The sequence below is a fragment of the Panthera onca genome, chromosome F2 (assembly GCF_046562875.1).
Source record: "Panthera onca isolate mPanOnc1 chromosome F2, mPanOnc1 haplotype 2, whole genome shotgun sequence".
NCBI lineage: Eukaryota > Metazoa > Chordata > Mammalia > Carnivora > Felidae > Panthera > Panthera onca.
In genome coordinates this window covers 43561097-43587687 of record NC_138356.1, presented here as the reverse complement: position 1 = coordinate 43587687, position 26591 = coordinate 43561097, and the positions used below count along the sequence as shown (strand labels likewise).

The window sequence follows — 26591 nt, the reverse complement described above, 5'->3', positions numbered from 1 at the left end:
CCTGCCGACCATTTTGCCAGCCACTTCCTACCTCTCTAACCCTTGTTCCCTCTGTTCCAGTCACATCAGCTTCTGTCAATGCCTGGAACAGGCCAAGTGGTTCTCCCTGTTGAGTTGTTATCTCTGGCCCAAGGGGCTCTACACCCAGGTCTCTGAATGAATATGTCCTTCTCATCATTCAAATCTAAGCTGAATGTGATCTAGAAAGGTCTTTCTTTTCTGACCAGTGTAGCTAGTACAATCACTACTATGCCCAAGTCAACACTCTACCGCATTACTCTATTTTATTTCTTATAGTATTTATCACTATCAGAAATTACATCCTTTTTTGTTGTTTTTTTTTTTTAGCTTATATCTGCCCCCACTAGTGTGTAATATGTATGAAAGCAGGAATCATGTTTGTTATTCACAGTCATTGTTCAGTTTCCAGTGACTTTCAAGGGGTAGGCCCTCAATAATTTTTTTTAAATAAATGAGAGCAGCTTGAAGGACTACTTTAGACAGTGTCTAGGGACAGTCCCCCTGAGGAAGTAGTATGTGAGTTGAGACTAGAATGAAGCAAATGAATGGATGAATTCTTTACATAATTTAGAAGCTAATCTACCTATTTCCCAGAACCAGGCATTCTTCTATCAGGGCTTGATTTATTGTTTTTGCCCTGGATTCTTGGGCCTATGACAATACCACCAGCCTCCTTTTCCTGGCCCTTCTCAACAGCCACCTGCTGTCCAGAGATAGCAAGATATCTTAATATGACTGACTGGAAGGATGGCTGAAATGGTTAACTTTATGTGTCAACTTGACTGGGCCATGGGATGCCCAGATATTTGGTCAAACATCATTCTGGGTATTTCTATGAGGGTGTTTCTGGAGGAGATCAATGTGAGTGGGTCTCATCCAATCAGTTGAAAGTCTATATAAACAAAAAGATTTCTCTCTCAGAGTAAAAATCTCTCCTACCCAGCCTTCAGACGGGGTCATAGTTTTCCCTGCCTTCAAACTGAAACATTGGCTCCTCGCAGGTCTCGAACATACCAGATTTTTTTTTTCATATGAACTCTTCATACTTTCTAGTTGTTAGACTTCTGTTTTTATGGGAAAGCATTTTCTCCATTCTTCTGAATTTTTAAACCTCAGCTTTATTGGTATTCCCACCATCAGAGCTAAAACTATCTAAGTAATGAACCTGTCCATCTCTTTTTCATTTCTATTCCATCAACAGTCAAAAAGTGACTCCCACTAGTACTAGTCTGTCCACATATGTGGGAGTGTATTTATTTTTAAGTATTTAACTTTCAATCCACCTGGAATTTTTCTGGAGAACACACCAGCTTTTGGATTGGGACCATATTATTGGCCTTACTGGCTCTCAGGCCTTCAGGCTCCTGGATCTCCAACTTACAGATCTTGGAACTTATCGCCCTGCATAATTTTATGAGCCAGTTCCTTATAATAAGTAAATTATACATACAACACTTTTACTGGGTCTTTAGCTCCCCACCTTGTTTCTTAAAAAGGAGATACAACACAACTTTTCTGGGGGACTCAATGTTACACTTATGAATTTCCACCATTGTAGAGTATGGCAATCCAGTTTGTGGCTACGCTTTAGTTTTCCTGTCTCTTCCTTCAGTGTCAAAATGTCCACTATCATTCCTATGTCTGCTGATATGTCCTTAAAAATCAGAAATCGAAACTTGTTAAAAACAATGTGCTAAGAATAACCAACACAATATTGAAGAAGAACAAAGCTGAAGGGCTGGCACTACCCAACTTTAAGACCTACCCTAAAACTACAGTAATCAAAACAGGATGGAGTGTTGGTGAAAGAATAGATAAACAGATCAATGGAATAGGATAGAGATTCCAAAAATAGATTCACATAAATACAGTCATCTGATCTTTGACAAAGAAGCAAAGGCAATACAATGGAGCATAGATAACCTGTTCAACAGAAGATGCTGCATATCCACATGCAAAAAAAATGAATCCAGACACAGACCTTACACCCTTCACAAAAAACTAACTCAAAATGGATCATGGATCTACATGTTTATATTCATAGATATAAGATTCCTAGAAGATAACATAAGGGAAAACCTAGATGACCTTGGTACAGTGATGCCTTCTTAGATACAATGTCAAAAACACAGCTCATGAAAGAACTGGTAAGCTTGACTTCGTTAAAATCAAACACTGCTCTGCCAAAGATAATATCAAGAAAACTGGAAGACAAGACAAAGACTTGGAGAAAAAGGCACATGTGATAAAGGATGTTTATCCTAAATATACAAAGAACTCTTAGAACTCAACAAGAAGAACAGCTTGATTTGAACATGAGCCAAATCAACAACTTGATTTAAAAATGGGCCAAAGCCCTTAACAGACACCTCACCAAAGAATACATACAGATAGCAAACAGATATATGAAAAGATGCTACACATCATATGTAAACTGGGAACAAGTACGAAACTCCATTAGAATGGCCAAAATCTAAAACACTGACAACACAAAATACTGGCCAGGATGTAAAGCAACAGAAACTCTATTTCATTGCTGGTGGTAATGCAAACTGGTACAGCCACTTTGAAAGGCAGTTTGGCAGTTTCTTACACACCTAAATATGCACCATCCAGTAATGGTGCTCCTTGGTATTTACCCAAAGGAGTTGAAAACTTATGTCCACGTAAAAACCTGCACATGGATGTTTATAGCAGCTTTATTCATAATTTCCAAATGAATTCCAATTGATCACTTGGAAATGATCAAGATGTGCTTCATCAGGTAAATGGACAAACTGTGGTATGTCCAGACAATGGAATAGTACTCAGTGATAAAAAGAAATGAGCTACCAAGCTGTGAAAAGATACGGAAGAGCCTTAAATGTATATTACTAAGTAAAAGGAGCCAATCTGAAAAGGCTATCCATTGTATGATTCCAGGTTTATGACATTCTAGAAGAGACAAAATATGGAAATAATAAAAAAGATTGGTGGTTGCCAGGACTAGGGGCAGAGAAAGATGAGTAAGCAGAGCACAGAGGATTTTCAGGGCAGAGAAAATAGTCTGAATGATACTGTAATGATGGATATATGTCATTATATACCTGTCCAAACCCATAGAATGTTACAACACCTAGAATGAACCCTAAAGTAAACTCTGGTGAAAAATTTTACCATTCTCTGGCACCTGGGTGGCTCACTAGGTTAGGTGTCCACTTCTTGATTTCACCTCAAGTCATGATTTCTAGGTTCCTGCAATCCAGCCCCAAATTTGGGCTCTGTGCTGACAGTGAGTAGCCTGCTTGGGATCCTCTCTCTCTCTGTCTCTGTCCCTTCACCACTTGCGCACATGCTCATGTGCCCTCTCTCTCTCTCACTCTCAAAATAAATAAACTTAAAAAAACATTTTCCATTCTGGTGAGTGATACTGATAATGGGGGAGGCTATGCACATATGGAGGCAGTGGGTACATGGAAAATCTCTGTACCTCCCTTTCAAGTTTGTTGTAAATATACAAGTGCTCTAAAAACTAAGTCTTAAATAATAACAATAATATACGCTAAAGTCCCAAAAGCTCTTGGTGAGAAGAGCAGAGGTACAATGTACTATCTCACTACATGGGGGTTGTGATAGCTATATGGAGGTGCTCAGAGGCTTCTTCTCTGATTTCTACCTGAACTTTTAATAAAATTTCCACCTTCATACAGGTATGGCATTGTTATCAACTGGTTTTGCCTCAACTAGGAGATTCCTAATACTAAGCACATGTATCATTTAGCACACAATTAAACAATAAAGAAAAGTATGTGTTGTTTACACTATTTGGTAGTTTATTTTTTCACTCACAATAAGCCTTTTCTGTGAATAAGTTTCATCACTGAATTATCAACAACATCGAACTTCCCAAACCATGTAAATTCAGAACCAAAGTCTAGAGGCTGGGAAACAATAAAGGTTCTCATGTGAAGCAAATATAGACCAAAAGACCCCTTATACCCAACACTAAAAACATTTGCTTTATTTGTGTACCTAAAACATCAACTTGAATTTGCTATATCAGAAGGTCTGTCAAGTGACCAGTAACAGTATAGAGCAAAGTTGAGGGAAAGAATTTCACTGTAAACATAAGTGAACAGCAAATGTCACATGATTTTACCAGTGTTCAGAGGCGAAATTCCGCCTGTGTCTATGAAGGTTGATCTCTCTCTTCCTGTTCTCAGAGTATGTTAAGAATATAATGATTCATAGATTAGAGCTCGCCACAGTGCCCTAGCCTTGAATTTTAGAATGTTTTACACGGACCAAAAAAAGTTTACCTTCCACTAAATACCTTCCCATGACATTTATGACCGTACGTTCCCTTTCAGGCAAGTAAGAACCCAAAATATCAGGCTGTGTGGCAAAAGGGGAAGAAGTTTGAGGACACTTCTGCTCATATCTTGGCAAGAACTGCCAAACTATAGCCATAGTGGGAGAGTGTCCAAAATGTCAAAATGTCTGCAGCTTAGGTAACAGGCTTGTTTATTGAATAACTAACTAGCAGGGCTCAAAATTGATGCTCCTCCCCAAACAGGTCTGGGAATAATAAACATAAGTGATAGCAAGTAAGCAGTGGCTGTTCTTTTGGGGGGATGTGGACATCTCATGCTGAGTCACTACCATCTCTTTTGCTTGGGAACTTAGAAGAACTTCATTCGTATTTCAAGGTTTCTGTTTGGGTCAACCATGAACACGTAAGAATAGGAATGAGGCGGGGGTGGTGAAAGAGAGAGAGACAGAGAGGCCACCTGGAACGTGAGCTGGGAGCCTGATCAGAGTTTCTCCAGTCATGCCATCTGGTGCGTCCTGGCACTTGTCATCCAAATTGCTGTTCTCCCGAACAAATTTCGTTTCTCCCAGACAGTTCAGCTTAAATGAGCTCATACTGTCTATCTGACACCTGTCAAAAGAAGAGTGAAAGATTTCTCTAAGCCCTGAACTCAAGGAGAGAGTGAGGTAGACAAAGAGAGAGAGAGGCGAGCAGGAGCAAGGAAGAGGGCAAGGAGGTGGGAGCTCTTCTTAGAGGGCTAGTGTATTTTTATCTTCACCCATCAATCTAATGCCAGAAGGTGGGAAAAGAAGGAAAAAGGGCCATTTCCAGTCATATTTGCTAAGAGAAATGTGATTGAATATATGAAATACGAAAACAGTACAAACTACCTTCGCTCTCACCTTGTGTCTTTTTTTTTTTTTTTTTTTTTGGTCTGTTCCTTTTGTGTCATGCTTTGTTTTGTTTTTAGTTAAGAAAGGAAGAAATAGCAGTGGAGAAATCTGATCTGCTTTTGACAGCATGACCAATGCTCTTTTTCCATCCCATCTGGAGCAGGATTCAGTAACAGGCAAGGGCAAGTGGAGGAGTGATTTCATTAACTAAGTCTTGATTTTGAGGTTTGCATATCTGCAGATCTGTTTTTCCCTTGCTAGGTCTTGGGGAACTGCCAAAATGGGCAAAAGAAGTGATGATAATGGATTGAAGCTGCCACAGGGCAAATCTCTGGAAGGGAAAGATATCATAAATAGTTGCCAGGAGGATACTGTCTGTGCCTTTGCCTTTCAAGTTGTAAGGTAACAGGGAATCTAATTTAGAAACTGTTATTTGCACAAGAAGGTACTGAATAAAGAGAAGGAGGAAGGAGACAAGAGGGAAGCATAGGAAACAAATGTGCCTCACAGAAATACAACCAAGATGTCTTTCAAAATCCCACTTCCAAAGCAGACGGTCCAAGCCTATGGAGGCCTTGCTGACGCCATTACTGCCAGTGTTCGGATATTGGTTGGTAGTTCTCTGCCTTTTATTCTCTCAGCCTGGTCTCAAGTGGAACACACTGTTCTCTTTTGCAACCTTTAGTAACATGATCTTATGAAATCCTTAGCTACGTATTTTTTCTTTATTTTTAGTTCAATTATATCAGGACTGTTAGTTCTTAAATTGGAAAACAGAAAATCAAAAAACAAAAAACAAAAAACAAAAAACAAAAAACCTTTCTCAAAATGTCCTATGGTACAGTCCTAATCAAGTTACTCAAATGTAAAATGTGTCTAAATCTCCTGCCTCCCAAGGCTCTTGTTAAGTTTCAATTAAGATGATAAATAGCGCACATACGTAAAAGCTGTTGGATATACATTAGCTCTTTTCTCTTCCTCTCTCCTAATAAGAGATCCCTAGAATTTATAGCAGAAAATCCAGATCAGTAATGAGCAATATATAGGCATATGTCCATAAACTTAAGCTTCCTCAGAGAAATTATTCCAATTAAGATAAAAATCAGTATAATATCACAATGCCTCATTGGGGTATTTCTGAGCATCAGAATCCCTTTAAGAAAATATTCCAATGGAGAAGTATTTTAAATACACCATGGTGTTATGGATACAGCTGGTGCTAGGCAACGTGAAGCATGTAAGCAGTGAAGATCTATTTCACAGCTTCTTTCCTTAGCAGGAGAAGGGATGACATTTTGTCGGCCTCGCCTCCCTGGAGATTAAAAACCAAGCACCAGAGGAAGGCCAGGCAGCTGACAAATAGGCTCTTCCCCTGCTGAGGAAAGGAAAACACAAGGCCTATGGAAAGCTTTCCTCTTCACAAGGTGAGTTTTCATTTCCTGTGAGAGTGTTCATGATACGGTTCCCTTTGCTAAAAGTCCTATCAAAATGGGCAAAGCAACACTATTATGTAGCATTTTAGAAGCACATTGGGTATCCTGACTCTTAAAAATATCAATTGGGGTGGGTGGGAGGAGGAACCCCACAAAGATTAAAAATCAATGCATGCCTAAATCAATGTACTGGTAATCCCTGGAGGCTGGGGGTACTCTGACAGAGATCTGCCTAGGAGACTTGAAAGAAAGGAAACATGGTATCAGAAGCTAAAGACATGTGTCCTGGAGTTTCTGGGTGGTTCAGTAGGTTAAGCATCCAATTCAATTTCAGCTCAGGTCATGATCTCACAGTTTGTGGGTTCGAGCCCTGTGTTGGGCTCCATGCTGACAAGGTGGAGCCTGCTTGAGATTCTTTCTTTCCCTTACTCTCTGTCCTTCCTCTGCTCCTGTTCTCTCTCTCTCTCTCGCAAAAATAAATAAAAAACAATTTTTTTAGGGGTGCCTGGGTGGCGCAGTCAGTTAAGGATCTGACTTCAGCTCAGGTCATGATCTCACACTCTGTGAGTTCAAGCCCCACATCAGGCTCTGTGCTGACAGCTCAGAGCCTGGAGCCTGCTTCCGATTCTGTGTGTGTCTCTCTCTCTGCCCCTCCCCTACTCACACACTCTGCCTCTCAAAAATGAATAAACGTTAAAAAAAATTTTTTTAAATTTTTCTAATGTTTTATTTATTTTTCAGAGAGAGACAGAGACAGAGTGAGAGCGGGGGAGGGCAGAGAGAGAGAGAGGAAGACACAGAATCCAAAGCAGGCTCCTGGGTCTGAGCTGTCAGCACAGAGCCCGACATAGGGCTCCAACTCACAAGCCATGGGCTCATGACCCGAGCCAAAGTCAGATGTTGAGCCCCCCAGGCAAAAATAAATAAACTTTAAAAAAATAATAATAAAAGACAAGTGTCCTTATTTTGCCATTAACTAGCTAAGTGACCTCAGCCCCAAATTCCTCACCTGTAAAATGAAGGAGGGGAGCAGATGTTCTCTAAGGGCTCATCCAGCTCTAACATTTTTGAAATCTGGATTCTAAAAGGAAAAGGAAGTAGAAATAGGAAGAAGCTGCTTATAAGAATTCCAAAACCACTAAAAACTGAAAAGTCCACTAAAATATGTATAGCAGCGAGGAGGAGGAAGAAGAGGAGGAGGCGGGGGAGGGAGAGGATGGTGTTAGCTTCATATGCGGACACCTGACTAGGAGCTCAGCACTAGTCTATGCACTTGACAGGTGTCAACCCTTGTAATCCACTCTGACTTCCTTTATGTCGCACCTCCCATCACACGGACAACACTGGGATGAACACAGGCATTCTGAGGATCCAGCCAAGAGGAAGTTGATTTGGGGTTGTATTAGTTTGAGTTTATGGGGACGTATTTACCCAATTCACAGTTTCATTTCCATCCTGAAATGGCTCCTGGGACTACTGGTGTCATAATACAAAGGGGCAGGGCCAGAGGCCATCTTGTGCTAAGAATGTATCCTGCAACACCTGGCAATGAAAGTAGGGAGAGAGTGGTAGAGATCCAGATGCTAGTTGCTAGAAAAATTCTTCCAGTTTATCAAATTGTAAAACTGCAAATGAATGAGTCAATTCTCGTCTATGCTTACTTAAAACGGAAGTACTCTCCTGTCAAGAAGAGAGTCAGTAATTCAGAGCATGTTATGAACACAACTTCTTTTTTTTTTTATGTTTTATTTGTTTTTGAGAGAGTGAGCGTGAGCAGGGTAGGGGCAGAGAGGGAGATAGTGACAGAGGACCCAAAGCAGGCTCTGTGCTGACAGTAGCAAGCCCAATAGGAACACAACTTCTAATTTTATATTTTATTTTTCCTTTTTAAGGAAGTCAGGTAAAATGGAATTTAGCAGAATTTCTGTTTGTAGGGGGCAAACCTGTAGTTATACTACAAACAGTGAGTGCAGTTATGTATGAGGTCACATGATTTATGTGTGCCAACCTACTGGATCTCATGTTAGGATATATAACATATTTGTCCTAACCAAGTCTGTCAATACCAGACATAAAACATACAAAAACCATGATTTATTGAGAGAAAGAGATGTACTTCGAGCATTCGTGACAAATAGCCTCTTAGATTATTTAGGAATACAAATAGTGAAGAGTAAATCACCTTCAAAAAAGACTGAAATTTCTTATTGATTTGACACAAAATACTGACAAATGTAAAGATAACAAAAAGTTATGTCACTAAAGAGGAAATAGACAACAAATTCGTTCAAATGTTGTCAACTCATTGTCACTATACAAGAAAAGGGAAAATGTCCTGAAATCTTAATGCTCGTACATGGAAGAAACTTAATAGCAGCTTTCCAAAATTTGATAACAATCCTAAAAATGTATATATTACCAATAAAAAGCTGTAAACCTGAAATAAATATTACCAAACTATCAATAATAAAACCTACATTTTTATCAACCATGCTGGAGGAAAGACTGAATTCTCTTTTTATTCTCTCTTTGCAAAACATAACACAAAAGCATTGTCACATAAAAGCAATCAAAGAGTAGGCAAGCAAAAAACATAGGAAAAATATGGAAGCTTGACAGGTATTTAATAAAAACATTATATTTTACCGAATTTTGTAATGTTTGTAGTATTTGGCAGCTTTCTTAAATTTGTAATTTGTTATAATTTCTTTGTTATTCTAAGTAAATGTTGATTTATATCTAAATTTTTATTTGCAACTTTGTATTCTTATTCTTAAAGAGGCCCCAAAATTACATGAGAGCCTAGTCCTACAAAACTTAGGTCCTCCCCTGGCCTGGTATACAAAAGATGCTTAATAAATGCGTATTGTGGGGTGCCTGGGTGGCTCAGTCATTTAAGTGTCCAACTTTGGTTCAGGTCTTGATCTCAAGGTTGGTGAGCTGGAACCTGCCTGAGAGCCTGCTTCCCATCCTCTGTCCCCTTCTCTCTCTGCCCCTCCCTGGCTGGCGGGCTTGCGTGCATGAGTGCTCTCTCTCTCAAAAATAAACAAACATTAAAAAAACGCTTATTGAATGAATGAAATTGGAAATGTTAAAAATTAAATTCTCCTAAATGTTAAATATGTAATTTATGGAGCAGTCAACCAGTGCAGCAACAGACATTCATTCAGCTTTTAAACTATTACCATTGACCTGCTGGCCAAGGCTGGCTACCCTTTCCCAACCACTGATGACGTGGGGGGGTTGGAGTGGGTGCATAATTTACAGCTTTCTGTTCTTCACCACAGAAATTAGGTAAACTCCCCTCAAAGAAGCATCCTTGTAGGCTTCTGCAAACCCACACTGGGACACTTATTTCTCCTGGAAAGGGTTCTTTGAAAACACACTCCTCAACATCAGCTCTGCATGGCAAAAAAAGGGGGAAAAAAAATCTAGAGAAAATCAGGAGCAGTCGCTGGATTTAAGATTTTTGCTCATTTATTTTAACAATTAACAGCAATTATGTATGGGGTGAAGGATCTTCATTTGCATATGGTATATACTGGTAATGGTAAACTCTAAAAATAACTTCAGGAGTTCTTACTCCACAGCTCATGCTGTTAATGAGAAAGTTCAGAGGAAATGGTATTGATTACACCCTGCTAATCAGTTGACTTATCTGAGATAGTTTGGGTTCCTTTGGATATAAAAAAGTGAATTCCTTCCAATGCTTCAAATATTCAAGCTTATCGTAAAATATTAACTTTGACATTTATTAAGCACTTTGAAATTGTTGATGCTTTGTCAAAAAGAATAATGACTGTAATGAATTTTAATGCATACACTTTTAAAAATCCATGGAGTGATTCTCAGAAACAATGAGAAGGGGAAAAAGGTGGAGGCTCCTCTTTACAAAAGCAGGCCAGTTAATAAATGTGAGAGGAATAACTGAATTAGGAAAACATTTGCAACCAGCAGTGTAATGACTGATTCAGGCAAGAATCATTAACATATGCCAGGGACGCCTGGGTGTCTCCTTCCGTTAAGTGTCTGACTCTTGGTTTCAGCTCAGGTCAGGATCTCGCAGTTTGTGAATTCAAGCCCTGCATTGGACTCTGTGCTGACAGTGTACAACCTGCTTGGGATCCTCTCTCTCTCCCTCTCTCTCTGCCCCTCCCCTGCTCACTCTATCTCTCTCAAAATAAATAAATAAACTTTAAAAAATTTTAACAAAAACATACGCTAAATTTTCATTGGGTGAAATTTTATCAGGGAACTTAAGATTCACAAAGTCTCAAATCAACTCACCATGATTACAAGGTATTCCCTCTACAGATGTGAAAAGTACCTTTCCAGTGAAGAAATCCAGAGATACTGCCTTAGACAAGTGATCAACTTAGCCTCACTAATAAAGAAAACTGACATTATTTGCTTCCTTATGCAATGCAATACAAGGGATGCAACATTATCCATAGAGAATTGTTGCCAAAAATATTTAATCTGAATCTAATAATGAGGAAATAACAATCCCAAACTAGGGACATTGTGCAAAACAGCTGCCTGTACTCTTCAAAAATGCCAGTGTAATAAAGTATTATGAAGGCTAGGCAAGAGTTCCAGATTAAAGGAGACTAAAGATACATGACAACTAAATGTAAAGGATGTCCTTGATCGGATTCTGAGGTGGGGAGGGGGTGGGGGGAAGCAGGGACATTATTGAGAGTGAGGAACAATGGGCCAACATGCATTGTGTAACAATGGAGATTTCACAGGTATGATAATGTTGCTGCTGCATTATAAGAGAAGGTTCTTGTTCGTATGAAATACATGCTAATATATTTCTGGGTAAGGTGTCTTCATGGCTGTACACACGTCACTTTCAAGTGATTCAGAAAAGGAGAAAGAGAGCAAATGTGGCAAAATATTAAATAATGAATGTTGAAGAAGGGTATGTGAGTGAACACAGAATGCAAATAAAAATGGATACATTAGAATTCATTAATTTCAAAACTTTCCTCATCAAAAGACACTGTTAAGCCAAAGAACAAAGCAAAACAAAACCAACAACAATAAAAACAAAGAATAGGCAAGACATCAACTGGGAGAAAATATTTGCAAAACATATATCTGGCAATACACCTGTATCTAGAATAAGTGAAAAAGTCCTACTAGTCAACAATTTAAAAACAATCCAGTTATAAAAAGGGTAAAAGACTTGAACAAACTCTTCACAAAGGAGGATTCTGAAATGACCAATCAGCACGTGAAAGAGTGCTCAACATCATTAGTCATAAGGGAAATGAAAATCAACATTTCAATGAGCTACCAATACACGCCCACCAGAATGGCTAAAATTAAACAGACTGACAACACCAAATTTTGGTGAGAATGTGGAGCAGGCTGAAATTTTACACAGGGCTAGTGGGAATGTAAAATGGTACCACCTCTCTGGAAAAAGTTAGGCAATTTCTTATAAAGAGCTTATGAGTCATTTAATATTCTTTCAATTTTTACCATAAACTGATATTTTTCCAAAAAAAGAAAAAGTTGGGAAAAAAAGTATGTGATACTTTAGAATGTGGCTTCAGAAAACAGACATGATTCAGTGTGTATCTGATTCTGGTTGGTTCTCTATTTTTTGATCTTAGATGATTTTTTTAAATAGCTACTCACTCTACGAATATCTTGTGAGTACCTGCCATGTGCCAGGCAATCTCCTGTGTACTGAGAATACAATGGTGCAGAAGAAGGATATAGTCTATTTCTCAAGAAGACCATGGGGGAGGGGAAGGGGGGAAAAAAGAGTTACAGAGAGGCAGGGAGGCAGGCAAATGATAAGAGACTCTTAAATACTGAGAACAAACTGAGGGTTGATGGGGGGTGGTGGAGACGGGAAAGTGGGTGATGGGCACTGAGGAGAGCACTTGTTGGGATGAGCACTGGGTGTTTTATGGAAACCAATTTATAATAATAAATATATATTATAATAAATTATATATAATAAATTACATTATATTATATATAAAATATAATAAATTATATCAAAAAAGAGAAGAAGGATATAGTCTAGTCCTCATGGAGTTTATATTCTCATGGAGAGATACACAAGTAATAGGTAGTTATATGAAAATCACCAAATGTTATCAAGATTCTGAGCATACAGAAGAGGTACTAGGTAAGAGAATTTGAGGGAAAATGCTACTCTACTTGGGACAGTCAGGAAAGCCCTTTCAGGAAACAAAACAAAACAAAACTCTCAGTTGAGGTCTGAAGGTTGAAAGAGAGTCAACCATATAAAAAGCTGGGGAAACAGAATTCCCTAGACAAAGGGGTCAATGAGTGCAAAGACCCTGAGGTGGAAAATAGCCTGGAAAGCATTTAAAATAGAAACTTACTACATCTCCATTAGCTGGTCACTGATCACTGGTCTGAGTTACCACATCTTTAACACTTACACACAAAGAACTGTATCGAGTATTCAGTGTGAGGCCAGAGAAGAGAGAAAAGACAAACAGCAGAGTTTTAAGCCAAAGACTGAAGGAGACTACAAGAGTAGTTCCTGAAATCAGAAGATAATCAGAACCAAGGTCTCTGGAGCCCACAATGTGGAGAGTTCTGGAACCGTTGCCTTTTAAGATAAGTCAGTTCGGATCAAGCTACCTGCTCAGTCCTGTCATGACCTAATGATGTTAATGACGACAGTGACCATGATCAAAATAATATGTCAGTTATAATTCACTGATTGCTTCCCATGTGTCAGGTTCCATGTCTAGTGCTCAATCTCATTTCATTCTGTCAACAACGCTAGAGGTAAACAGTATTCTCCCCATGTTACAGAGGAGGAAACAGGCTCAGCGTGGTTAAGTATTAAACATAAGGCTGGGGGGTGACACCATCTCTAAGTGGCAGAATCTGCATTTGAATCCAGGTCTGTCAGACTCCAAATCCCAGTCTATATATTGTTGTATTTGTTAGCCTTCAAAATTTCCCTAGTAGACCCTTCTGGTTGGCACTTTCTCCAGAAAGCTAAAGAAGCCAATGGAAGCAAGAGGATTTTAAGAGTTGACTTTAGCTTTCATGAGAGAAGAAGAGAACAAAGGCACCTGCAATAGTAAAAGACTGACTTGAGGCTACTCGGGATTCTTTTGGTTCATATGCTACACTAGACATTTTTCAAAGGGCACTGCATAAGCAAACAACATTGTCATAATCCTGAAACCTGAATTCCAAATGCATTAATTTCTTTTTACCACTAGAGATTCAGAAAAACATGCCACGGTGGTATGATTCTTAAGCTTGTGCTTTCAATAATCAGAAAGCTGGAAGATAGAAGGTGAACATTTATATACATTTTAAAATTATGAATGCAAAATAGCAGCCGAGAACAAATTTTTATATCAAGGTTATGAGCAGACGAAAGATGACAGTCAGTACCAGGAATGCAAACACACCATTAATTATAGCAGCCTCACAAAGCACCATAGTAATATGCAGTTTGCAATACTTTACCAAAATTTACATAACTATATAGTCTCCTCTCAGACGCCAGAGATTCTATTTTTGATAAGTGGCAATTCAAAAGGTTAGTCACCTCACCTATAGTATTATTCAACTTCTATCAATGTGAAATGGTGACACCTTGAATTTACGTGTTAGCGAACCAGATAGGCTAGGCTGCCTCTAACTCTTCATTCATTCATTCCAGCACTACTGTGTGCCAGGCATTGAGCCTGGCTCCGGGGACGCTGACATGAATAAGGCACACAGTACGTCCCCAGGAGAACTTCCAATTCAGAGAGAGAAGCAGACTAGCAAACACATAAGACAGAGTTTGGACAAACTAAACAGGTGGAGAGCCAAGTGACAATCTGGTGTTAGGGTTGCAGAGTGCTGCAATGACAACAGTGATATGGGATCAACTACATTCTTTTTTTCTCCGCCCTCCTTTCTTTCTTTCTTCTTCTCTTTTCTTCCTCCTTCCCTCCGTCGCTCCACACTTCCCTCCTTTCCTTCCTCCTTTAGTCAATGAGTACATCCAGTCATCATTTAACAAGACTCTATAACAATAGCACTTTACATGTATGTAAAACTATGTGTCAGGCAATACTAATATCTCATTTAAAAGCTCACAAAACACCAGGAAGAAGGTATAATTAATTCCCCCACTTGACGGATGAAACTGAGGCACAGAGTGTATACACAGTTTGCCAAGGTCACACATGTGGCAAGTGGCTGAACAAAGACCCAGGCACCACTACTCCAGAAGTGGGGCTCCAGAGTCACTGCCTGATTCTATCCATTATGAGGTAGTACGCCTGTCACACTACCTGAAGCAATAATAAGATTTCGGTGATTAAAGAACATTTTGGAATTTCTAACAAAGGCCTTCTGAAAAGAATCGGCCTTTCAAAAGCAGAGAGAGGGAAAAGAAAGGGATGATGAGAAGGAAAAAAAATGTTGTGTTCAGTGTGGGTCTTCTCTGGTTTCCCCCCTCGGGAGCACAGTGGCCCTCCACCTGCATAAATGATGAGAATTGGCATTCTGCTTGATTACTGTGCATCTGTTATGAGCCTCAGAGTGAATTAAGCAAAAACAATGTAAGGCAGGAAAAGAACCTACTAATGGAGGCTGGCCCAGTTGCACAGATTTGAGTCACGGTGGTATCCTCCTTATTTTGTAATCACCAGCAGGCAATATGCCCCCCGAAATTGCAATGATATCACAACAATTTAAATCAAGCTTGATAGCTAATTATGCTAAGGTCACGCCAAAGAACCAAACCACCAGGACATCAAAAATCCAAGATGGTCTAAGTGTGAAGTAGCAGCATTAATTTTCTCCCATTAAAAAAGCAATGGGTGGTGGGGGTGGGGGACAAGCTTTTTTACTCCCTGGGAGTAACTGGCTTTCAAAAATCATCCAAAACAGACCTCTTAAGACATTTCACCTCTGCTCTGAATGTTTTAAGCTGGCCCTCTGATTACAAAAATGTTCATGTTAAATCTCATCAAGATGCTTTAAGATGAAGAATGTTTTATAAATTGTAATGGCTTTAATCAGAGCCCTCTCTGCAGCTATTTAACTCTACGATGTAGCCCAACTGGAGCTTCAAATTATGTCATTTATCGACTCTGTATTAATTAAGTATCATTATAAGGAGTGATTTATAGACTTTTTCTCAGCTCTCTCACCAGATGGTATAACATTCTCCCTCTCTGATGCTCCAAACACATCACCTGGATTCACTCATCTCTCTCTCCAGCTGAATATTCAATCAGATCTCAGTCATCTTCACACTGGATTGCTGCTATTCCTCCTCCTCTTCACTTTTCTTATCAATATGGCACGCGAAGGCCAAGTGATATAAAACATAAACCAAGAGAATTCACAAAGCAAGTTCGATCAACAAGCCATTGCCGCCTCCATGAATTCTCACCCAGTGTAGTGATGCCATTTTCACAGGAGAGTGGAGGGAAAGCCTTTTGCTTCCTTAGCCGATTAAAACTTATAGTCTGTGTTCAATTATCTGGGGCAATGGAGAAAATAACGAGGAAAAAAATGTGTATTTGGCAATGGGAGTACAACAGACAGTTTGGCCTCAGTAGAGTTACTTTCTGAATTGTATTTTACTCGGGCTAATATGAAACTCATTTTGCATTCTTGAGCTCGCATGTAGAGAAGGCAGGAGGCGGGAGTCCCCAGGTGTACTGCATTGCAAGGAAGCCAGCCTAGAATTTTAAATTGCCTTGGGTGATCCAAAAAGGAGATAATTGAGAAATGGAAATGCTTACCTGTTTTTTTTTTTCACAAAATATGAAAACCAGGTTAACGCAACTTCTCACAGTTGCCTCAAACTCATAATGTCTAAAACCCAAGCTGCTCATGTTGCCTACAATCAGTTCCCTCTCCTCTCCTCCCTCTCCCTCTCCTCCAGTCGCCAGGCTGGGTGTAGGGAAACTGGGGAGCTATGAAAGACTGAAGAGGGTACATCCCATTAACTAAAAGGACTTGGTGGCTTATCCACTCAGCTGGTCTGCCTTATGGGAGATACTAGATGTTGCCAGATTTGGTTTTTCCCTAAAAACCACAAACTCCTATTTTTTATGTAAATCTCATGACTTTCAAATACTGTGCTGAACTGAACACAGATTCATCCCATGACTTTTGGTCCTTGCCTTACCGTAAACTTTGACCCTTCCTCCTGCCCCCTCCCCTTCAAATACAACCAAGTACTGATCATTTTTTCATGCTATCCCTCCTTGCTGTCTCTTGCTGTCCATTCCCACTGCCATCATCTCTGCCCTCATTATTTCACATCGGCATTATTAGAGCACTAACCTCTATTTCCTTTTCATAGCAGGCCATGTAGTCACCATTCTGAAACAGCAGCTCCCAAATTTTAACATGCATCAGAATCACCTGGAGAGCTAGTTAAACCATAAGCCCCACCCCTAAGCATTTTTAATTTAAGGGTTCTCAGGTGGGGCCTGATAATTTCATATCAACAAGCTCCCAGGTGAGACTGAGGTGTTCCAGAGACTAACTTTAGAGAAATATTGCTATAAAACATCGGCCCCCAACTCGATCACATTCAATGATTCTCCATTTCCTCTACATAAAACCTAAAACTCCCCAATCTGGTATTCTGGATTCTTCATAACCAGGTCTCTTCCACTCACCCCCTAATCACATTTCTCTAACCTCCAATGAAACCTCTGGCTCCAGCCACACTGGTCTACTTGTGTATTACCCAAGTTCATCAAGCATTCCCACCTCCTTGCCTTGATCATGTATAGAATGTCTTTCCACTTCCCTTTCTTATTTAAGTTCAACTTTGTCGTTGAGTATACCCCAAATACACATCCTCAATGAAGCAGCCCTAATCAGACTTCTGCTACCTCTTTTAGACTCCAAAGCATTAGCTCTTCGAGTTGCTTGGTATAATTCAAAATGCATGGAATTCAGAGCCAGAGACTCTAAGTATGAATCCTTGTTCTTTCATTACCTGTGTAACTTGATTATTTAACCATTCTAAACCTGTTTCTCTTTCAATAAAAGAGACATACCAATTATCTGCCTCCATTGGGTTGCATAAAGAATTCATCGCAACAAACTAAGTCTTCAGAGATGCACAAAGATATACAAAGTAGGTGCCAAATAAATGTTCATTTCTTTCTTTCATTCCTTTCCCCCAATCATTCATTTAGCACTAAATATAAAATAGATTACATTAGTCAATTATATTTTAAGCTTACCTTCTTCTCTTTTAGCCAGGTAGAATATTTCTGAGGGGCAACAAAAAACATGCCTAATTCATTTTAATAACCCTACTGCTTGGCAATTTCAGAGCAACTGTTAAGCTCTCGATAAATATTTACTAAGAAAATAATTAATTTGAAAAATAACGTAAGACAAATGGTTCCTCTGCAGAACTTAAATTAACAATTACACTTAGCCTTAAAATATCCTCCTATGACAAAGGCAAAAGGTATTTTACATACAAAAAAACTAATCAAGATCTAATGAGAGTCCCAGTTGATACTTAATGTGAACAAGAGTCATTATAAAGCATCAATAAAAAAAAATTCTTCTCCTTAAAGTAAATTTGAGCACAAGGATATTGACAATGGCAATGCAGAGAAATAACAACAATGAACCTGGAGATATTGAAGGCAACAAGTAATGGACTTTTTACAGATGTCTCTTAAGGACATGTCATGTAACCATGTGACTGTTGTACTTCCAAAATGGCTAACAAATATTGTTAACTGCACTGACAAATGTCAAATCAAACTGGTAAAACACATGTTCTGCATTTTAGAGGATTCTCTAATTTTGAAGTCAGGCAGAAACTAATTACAATTTCTATTCTGTTCTCTAGTATTGCTGACCTCTACACCACTCCTAGACAGAATCCAGTATCACCACCCCCATAAAACTTAAGGGTGAAATATCTGTCAGAGAGAAGGGAGCTGTTTTATTCAACTAGCAACTCAAAACACCATTGTTCATGAAAGTTGTGGCAGAAAAAAAGATACAATCTGGCATGCTGGGCACCTGTATATTTTCCTTAAATGCAGAGCAAAGTGCCCTAAAAATTCAAGTTGTTTTGTATTTACTATCCAAAGGTTATACAGTTTGGTCAGAGAGCATTTGCAATCTGGTCACCTGGCTTGTTATGAAAGCCCTGCCATGACTGACTATACAATCTCAAACAAGTTCATTCCCTCAACAGAACAGTTCCTGAGTGACTATTATGTAACAAAAATACTAGATGATGGGGATTTGGAAATGTAAATACATATATACATATATACATATATATGTGTGTGTATATATATATTTACATGGAGAGAGAGAGAGAAAGATATCCCATGTCTTTCTGGAACGTACAGTGGAGTCAGGTGATCAGGATGGACTGGACAGTTTACGTGTCACTGAGGGCATAAAGACACACCACATCTCCCAGCCTCATGACTTTATTATGACCGGTGAAATGTGAACAGAAGTGAAGTAGGCCGTGTCCAGACCTGGCCATGGAAAACCTCCTGTTTGATTATCGACTTTCTCTATCTTCTTATTTGCCAGCTGGATGTAAAAGATCCTGTAGAAGGCTCTGAGATCTTAGAGTTGATGGAAAGGAGCAGAAGGCCACCTGCTAAACACTCTCTTAGAACTATTATGTGAGTATGAAATCAACTCCTATTGTGTTAAGTGACTGAGATTTGAAGTTGATACAACAGTTAGTGTACCCTACCAAAGCATGAATCACATCTACCTCCAAGACATTATGATATAGAGTATGCACAGAACGATGTGGAAATACTGGAAAGAGGCGGCTCACCCTGGCTGGAGCTAGATATCAGAGAGGGCTCCCCAGAAAAAGAAACATTTAAGATGAATCTTAAAGGACAGTTTGAGACAATGAGGAAAGGGATAGAAGGTTACAGGGGAGAAGGCATACGCAAAGTCATGAAATCCTGAGGAAACCTGGTGCATTGGGAAGGTGTCAGTGACTCCTGACTACTGGAATGTGGAGTCATGTTGGGAAATGGGGCTACTCAATATGTATTTGTTGAAATGACTAATAAAGAGCAGAGCCTAGAAGGCATAGTAACTGTCAGCAATGATGGATAAGGGAAGAGGAAAAAAGTTCTCAAGAACCATCTAAGTTAGAAGGCGGAATAGATGACATGCTCTTCCCTGAGGTAGAAAATGCAGGATAAAGAGGTAAAAAGGTGAGTTCAGTTTTGAAGAAAACTGAAGAGATAACTAAGGAACATCCAAAAGAAGGATCAGGAGGTCGTCGGATGTATGGGCCCCGTGCTCAGACAACAGTATGGGAAGGAAAGGTGGGTTTGGAAAGTGTCACAGGCGGAGATGGTGGCTGAAGCCACAAACACGATGGGACTGCTCAGGTAGAATGTTCAGAGTGAGAAGTCAGGGAAACCGAAAAGGAAGAGGGTAAGTGGGAAAGAGAGAAAGAGTAAGAGCAAGAAAGAGAAAGAGAATGTAAGAACGAAGTCACAGAAGCCAAACAGAAGAGGTATTTAGAAAGCAGTCAACAGTGACAAATGTTTCAGAGTGGTTAAGTAAGATGATGGCCTGAAAATGTCCATTATATTTGACAACTAGGCCGCTATTTGTGACCTTAACAAGTTCCATTTCAGTATTGGCAAAAGCCAGATTAAAATGGTCTGCAGAGTGAATGACAGGTGAAGAATTAGAGACAGGAATACAAAATACTCTTTAAGGAAAATTAGCTCTAAGAAACAATTAGCTATTAGTGGAAAAAGAGTTCGTTTCATTTTGTTTTTATTTTTCAGGATGTAATACTTAAACATGTTAATATGCCGAATTCTCTGAACTTTTATTTCCCTATCTGTAAAATGGGCATAATAATGCCCCTTCTGCTTGGTCCACTGAGTTGTCATAATGAGTAACATGACATATGTGAAAGATTCTAAAGTACTAGGTAAAGGGCAATGTTATTATGTATTTTTAAATATCAAAAAGATGGAGTTACAAAAGTCAAGAGTCCATTGAAATACGGTTGGCTATAAAATCAATGAAAAGATTATAATCAGTCTAGAACTAGAAATATTAAGAAAAACATCTTTTTAATATACACTATAAGTTGTTCATCCCAAATATTAAAGGCTAACAATACATTTCTATGTCCTATGCCGGGCAAAATTTTTCTGGGGCTCCTAGGGTATAGCCTGGGTTTCCAGATGTCATTACACCAGAAAAAAAATGTCAATTAACCCTAGTATACTGCAGTACACTAAGTCATCTTGGAGTTTATTAGTCTTATAAATAGTAGTTCTTAAATAAATATTTTTGGCAATCACCCAATAGCTCCATAATTTAGATCTCATGACCAGTGAAATCATAATGAATGGCCACAGCTTGCCGAGGCCCTTGTTATTCTAAGGGGTGACTGAGGTATTCTGGGAAGTAAGCTAGCCATTTTAGGACTTCCCTCCTGGGAAGATTAACCATCCAAAAGAATAGGATCCAATGATTATTTCACTAGTCCCTAAACCTTTGCACCCTACAAAGAACATTATTTTTAGCACTATAACATGAGTGGAACTAGTTTTTCTCTCATAAAACATTTCACAAGTAGTTTTAACATGCCCCATCTTCCTCCCTGGGAAGATATCTTATCCCATTAAAGAAAAATGTCCCTTTTCTCTTTTCTCTGCACTTCTGGACAACTCTCTTTTGACTTGGTTTCCTATTTGCTGATGTCTCATCAGTTATATTATTTTCAAGGGTGTAGGGTGCTAATTAAGATCAAGCAACTGTGTCTCCAGCTCCAAACAAAAATTGTGCAGAATAAATAAGCTTTCCCTTACAATAGATACTGATCTGATCTTGAAACCCAAATAAGCCCGATTTGCAATTGTTTCCGTAAGCTTTGTTTTGTTTTGTTTTGTTTTTTATCTTTGGGAGACCAGGCTACAACACTAAAATGGTGCTTCTTTTATCCATGTTTATCCCATCAAATATTTCACCCTTAATGTGTGGCATGACCATATGTAACTATTAAACTAGGCCAAATGTCTGCAGGTCAAGTTTCAGAACTTTCATCCACTGAAAGGCTGAATTTTACCCTAAGACTGACGGTCTTGCAATTACCTCGATCAGAAATACAAAGAAAAAGGAAAACTTATGTTGTCCTTAAATACCATCAAACACTTACATAGACCTTTACAGATAATCAAGTATCTTTCATAAGTTTATCTCATTTATTCTAAAAGTAATATTGTAAATTTATTATTCTTCATCATCACTGATTAACAGAGGAGAATGCAAAGACCCACAGAGTTTAAGAATATTCCTAAGGCCACATACTTGTTTGGGGGCAGAGCGAGGTCTGTATCCAAGATCCTCTACTCCCTAGTCTCCTTCCACTACACCACATACAGCTCTCACCACATTACCCACTTTATTTTTATTTCACTTCTCTAGCAACAATGGGAAAAGTCCTAGCTTCCTCTGAAGTCACTAGGAATCTTTGATGAAACACAGACGTGAATTCAGTTCTCCCTCCAATGAAAATACATAACATATTGGTTATATAAGGAATGTTATGGGGTCATCACGGATGTGGAAAGGTTTTTAAAGGAATGTACAAACAATGCTTGGAATCCTGAAAAGGCCAAAGAAGACATTACAAACAAGTGACCAAATATGGAATGAGGGAAAATTCCGTAAACAAATCAGTATTTTTCATTTGAATGGTTTGTTTTTATTTCATACGGGTTTCTCTTTCATGGGTTTTTCTCAATCTTCCGGGTTTTTTTAAAGGGTTTCAAATGAACATCGTGACCAACCTGTAGATGGAGAAGGAAGCCACTGATCGAATCAGGGATGCCACAGCCCCCACTTTGGCAGCTTCCACTGACCCCTGGACTCGGTACTGCACTGTCTTCGAGTAGTTGACATAAGGTTGATTATACACAACAATCTTCCCTCTTGCTTCTGGGGCCCTTCTCTGCAGTTCCTCGAACGAGGTCACCACGAGAACTTCTGCTGTAATGCCTAGAAAAAACATCATACAGGATTAACTTATGGTTTCCAATCAGCCCTGTTGAATTGGCACACAAAAGGTCATACAGGCTCTACCTGCTACATCTGGCAAACTGGTTTGAGAAGATCAAAGTTTTAGAGCCATTTGCCATGGAAGAAAGACTGCAGAGGTTAGCTAGTTTCCCAAGAGAGAGAAAAGGCATTCAAAATAATAAGGCATACGACTCAGAAGGCTTTTCAACTCACTTGACCAGCTGGTACTAAATCACAAACTGCTTGAAAAGATAGATTTTTCCCCCTTCCCACCCTAAGAAGTCACGAGTTTCACAGAATGACACTAATTATTTATAAAGAAAATGCATTTCAGAAGCTCCCCCTGGGATTAATGAAACACATATTTATCTTTTTATAAAGCTATTTTGTTATGTTGTTAAACAACCTTCATTGACATCATACAAAGAATGGCAGTTCATGAAGAATGTTCTTAGAAGCCAAGAATCTTCAAAAATCCAACTTTTGACAAATAGTTAATGTAACCTCTACCAAGAACTATAAAAAGTCAGCTTGTTTTCTTTCCTCCTTTATACAAAACACTCTCAAAGAATATGGAAATTTCCCATGCTTCTCAATTTACAGTACTGGTTCATCATCAAAACACATCACCGGTCTTCAGAGAAAAATTTTGAAGATGTTGTGCAATTGTCCTATTATCCTGTTGTGTCACTTAGAAGAGACGTGCCATCTTTCCTCATAACAGAAGACTTGCCCAGATCTTCCTGATTAGGGAACAGGGTTTCACAGCTTCCAAGAAGTCATTCAAAAACTGCCAGACCACTGAAGATCCAATTTGATGGAGCAGTTTGAGTGACAAGGAAAAAGTATTTAGCAACAAAGGACAGATGCAGCGACTAAATAAAACTGTGAAAAGAAAGTAGCAGGCGCCTACTGTTCTGTGGCTTTAGCCATGCAGTCATGAAATAGGTCAGTAAAAACTGAAGTATCAACATGCATTTGGCGTGCTTCCTTAATCTTGCAAACTAGAGAACTAGGTTTTCCTGGAAGGTTAACAGATGCCATTAAAAATATTAACTGTTACTTGGAAAATCCTTTTAAAATGCACTGCAGGTATGAGAGAATTCTTGCTTTCAACGTAGGCCCCATTATAATGGACCCTTTGGGCTGGCTCCACTCCTGCTTCTGGTTCTCCTATCTGGACTCAATTTGTGATTTTACTTTAAAGTGACTGACTACAGATCTCTAAGCATGTCTCCACCAACATTCAGAACTCTGAATTTAATTTATAATCTAAAAAAAAAAGCAATGTACAATTATAAAAAGGAAGCCACTAGCTCCTTCACATGATAAATAAATATGTGAAACATACAAGTAAGAGTTCAGCTAGACAGATTTTGAGATTCATAACTTTCTGAAACCTGGAAACTACCTTAATATTTGACTGGGGTTATTGTTGGCATAGTACAAGAATTTTGTTGATGGTTTTCAGTTGTTCCTAATGAATAACAGATTCAATGGTCCACCCAAGGACTGTCCCAGCAATAGGGTAATTTTGGCATCTGGACTGGATCCACTAGAAATGAAGCTGAATTTCTATAAATTTTCATAGGTCATTGCAGAATTAAAGTCATAGGAGGGTAGTACTTCACTACAGTCTAGGCTTCAAGTTCTTTTAACAAATGAAAGAGTGGTAAGAGTCCTGAAGAACCAAAACCCAACCCAGACACCACAGTTGCCAATGTAAATCACTAGTAGAAGCTATAGGTCAAAACCTATCACCATAAACATGGAAGAAGAGTTCAAATTAATTGTTTTCCTGAAAGCCTAGAGTCATCTCTGACTCCTCTCTCCTTCAGCCCTCATGTCTAATCTATCCTCGAATCCAGATATTATGGCTTCAATAGTGATTGAACCCAGGTCCTCTCCTCCACTCCATTACACTCTCACATCAGGCCCTCATTAGCGACCTTTTGGACTGCTACAACTCCCTCCTCTTCCACCCACCTGCCACCACGGGTGTCCCAGCCTCCAGCCCACCTCCCTCAAACTTCACCTCCACAGAGCTGCTCTAGTGACTGAACTGCAGAGAAGTCAGATCAGCCTACATCACCACTCCCACACTGCCCCTCCTCCAGCTCTGTTGAAAACCATCTTTTCAACATACCACCCAAAGCTTGTCCCTCTCTACAGACACAAGCTCCCTCTTCTTTGAAATTCCATCATTAATAAACTTAAAAGTCCCCACTCTCACCATGACAGTTCACTCCTGTCATACTTTGTTCTTTGTTCATGCTTTCTTTGTTCATACTATCACATGTCATACAACATCATGTGTTGTTGACCTCATTCTCCCAGCTCTGTCATGTGACAAACACCTATTCATCCTCCAGGATGCCACTTAAGAATTTCTTCTTTAGGGAGCATTCCCTGGCCTCCGACCTCCTGTCTCATCTCCCTTCCCACCACCTGGGGGAAGGCTGGCTTATGAACCACCCTCCTCTGGACTTTCAGAGTGTCCTGGGCATACCTGGGCACTGGACAATTGGAAACCCTGCCTATTTCTGACTCTCTCCACCACATCAACTGTGATCTCATGGAATGGGGCCATGTTCATTTTTGCTTGCATCTCCTGGACATAACACAGTGTTTAGCATATGTGTAGGCAGTCGGTCAATAAACACTCCTTGAAAAGCACTGCTCCAAATAAGGGACCAGTGACAGGGTCTAAAGCATTTCCATAAAAGTGCAATTTTACCTTTAAAGTTTGATAGCATTTCTCCCATAATAACTCAGCAGTATGATTCTCTTACCACCCAGAGCACAGCTGCATAACAATAACCAAGCAAAAAAGGCCTTGGGGCAGTCAGAATAGAAATATACATTCTAAGTATGAAAACTCAAGGACCTGAACATAAGAATGCTCTTCTGTTCTCTGTTAGAGCCTCGTTGCCCTTACTTCACACAAAATTCTAAATCTAGTATTTAAACCTATAAACCATGAGAAACAACAAGTCAAAAGGAAGAGACAGAGTTGGAAGCTGCTAGTACCACAAAAAACAATGTCAGAGACAGGAACATGTAAAATAACAAATGCTAGCAATTTTCTGCAATGCTGGAAATGAGCACTTAAAATATGACTAATGTGACTAAGAAACTGAATTTTTAATATCATTTATTTAAATTAATTTATATTTAAATTTGAATAGGCATATCTGTGTAGTAGCTGCTATGTAGAACTGACAACCACTGCTGACTCAGTCATGATGTAGGCAAATAGCTGAAAGCATCTCTGTTGACCCTGAGGACCTTCCTTCATGACAGTTCAGTAACAGGCGGGAGGGTCATGGTGATGACCCCTGGCAGCAGTCACAGATCAGGTGGACTGTATTCAGTACCCATTTTTTGGAAAGGCAGAGTATGTAAAAAAAGCATTTCAGGAAGATTTTTGCTCAAATTGAATAAAAGAAAACTAGCCCACCTGGAAGACTTTGCTTTTCTATATTAGTTTGTGTTTTGACACATGTTACACAAAGGAAATTCTCACGTTCTCCTATGAATCAGCAGACTCCTTTCTATGCTCTCATCTTCCTTCTCCATTCTCAAAGATAGTACATGAAATTCTCTAAGAACAAAAAAGCAGTGTCGTATTCACAGTAAGGCCTTCCCTCACCTCCCTATTTATAACTGCAACCCACTCCCAACTCCCTAGCCTCTTATCTTGTTTAATGTTTCCATAGAATTTATCAGCTTCCAGCCACACCTACTACAATCATGTAAGCCCCATGAGCAGGCAGAAATTTTTGTCTGTTTTATTCATTAATGTTATCAAAGTGTTTGAAATGGTACCCGATACACATTATGTGAAATTCACACACACACACATACACACACACACACACGCACGCACAAATGCATACA

The 26591-nt window shown here is 39.2% G+C and overlaps 1 protein-coding gene and 1 long non-coding RNA gene across 8 annotated transcripts in view; one reads left to right on the top strand and one right to left on the bottom strand.

The window, feature by feature from the left end:
- The window catches only part of CPQ (carboxypeptidase Q), a 548491-nt gene that overhangs the window by 370529 nt on the left and 151371 nt on the right, over positions 1-26591 (bottom strand). For all 7 annotated transcript variants that reach the window (XM_060610970.3, XM_078441665.2, XM_060610974.3 and 4 more), the window contains exon 3: positions 22463-22670. In XM_060610970.3, coding sequence (XP_060466953.2) covers positions 22463-22670 — 208 coding nt within the window. The remainder of the gene's footprint in view (positions 1-22462; positions 22671-26591) is intronic.
- LOC132664330 (uncharacterized) lies at positions 6497-22530 on the top strand. Its single transcript, XR_009603601.2, has 3 exons — positions 6497-6629; positions 19206-19300; positions 22437-22530. It is a non-coding gene; the product is annotated as an uncharacterized LOC132664330 (long non-coding RNA).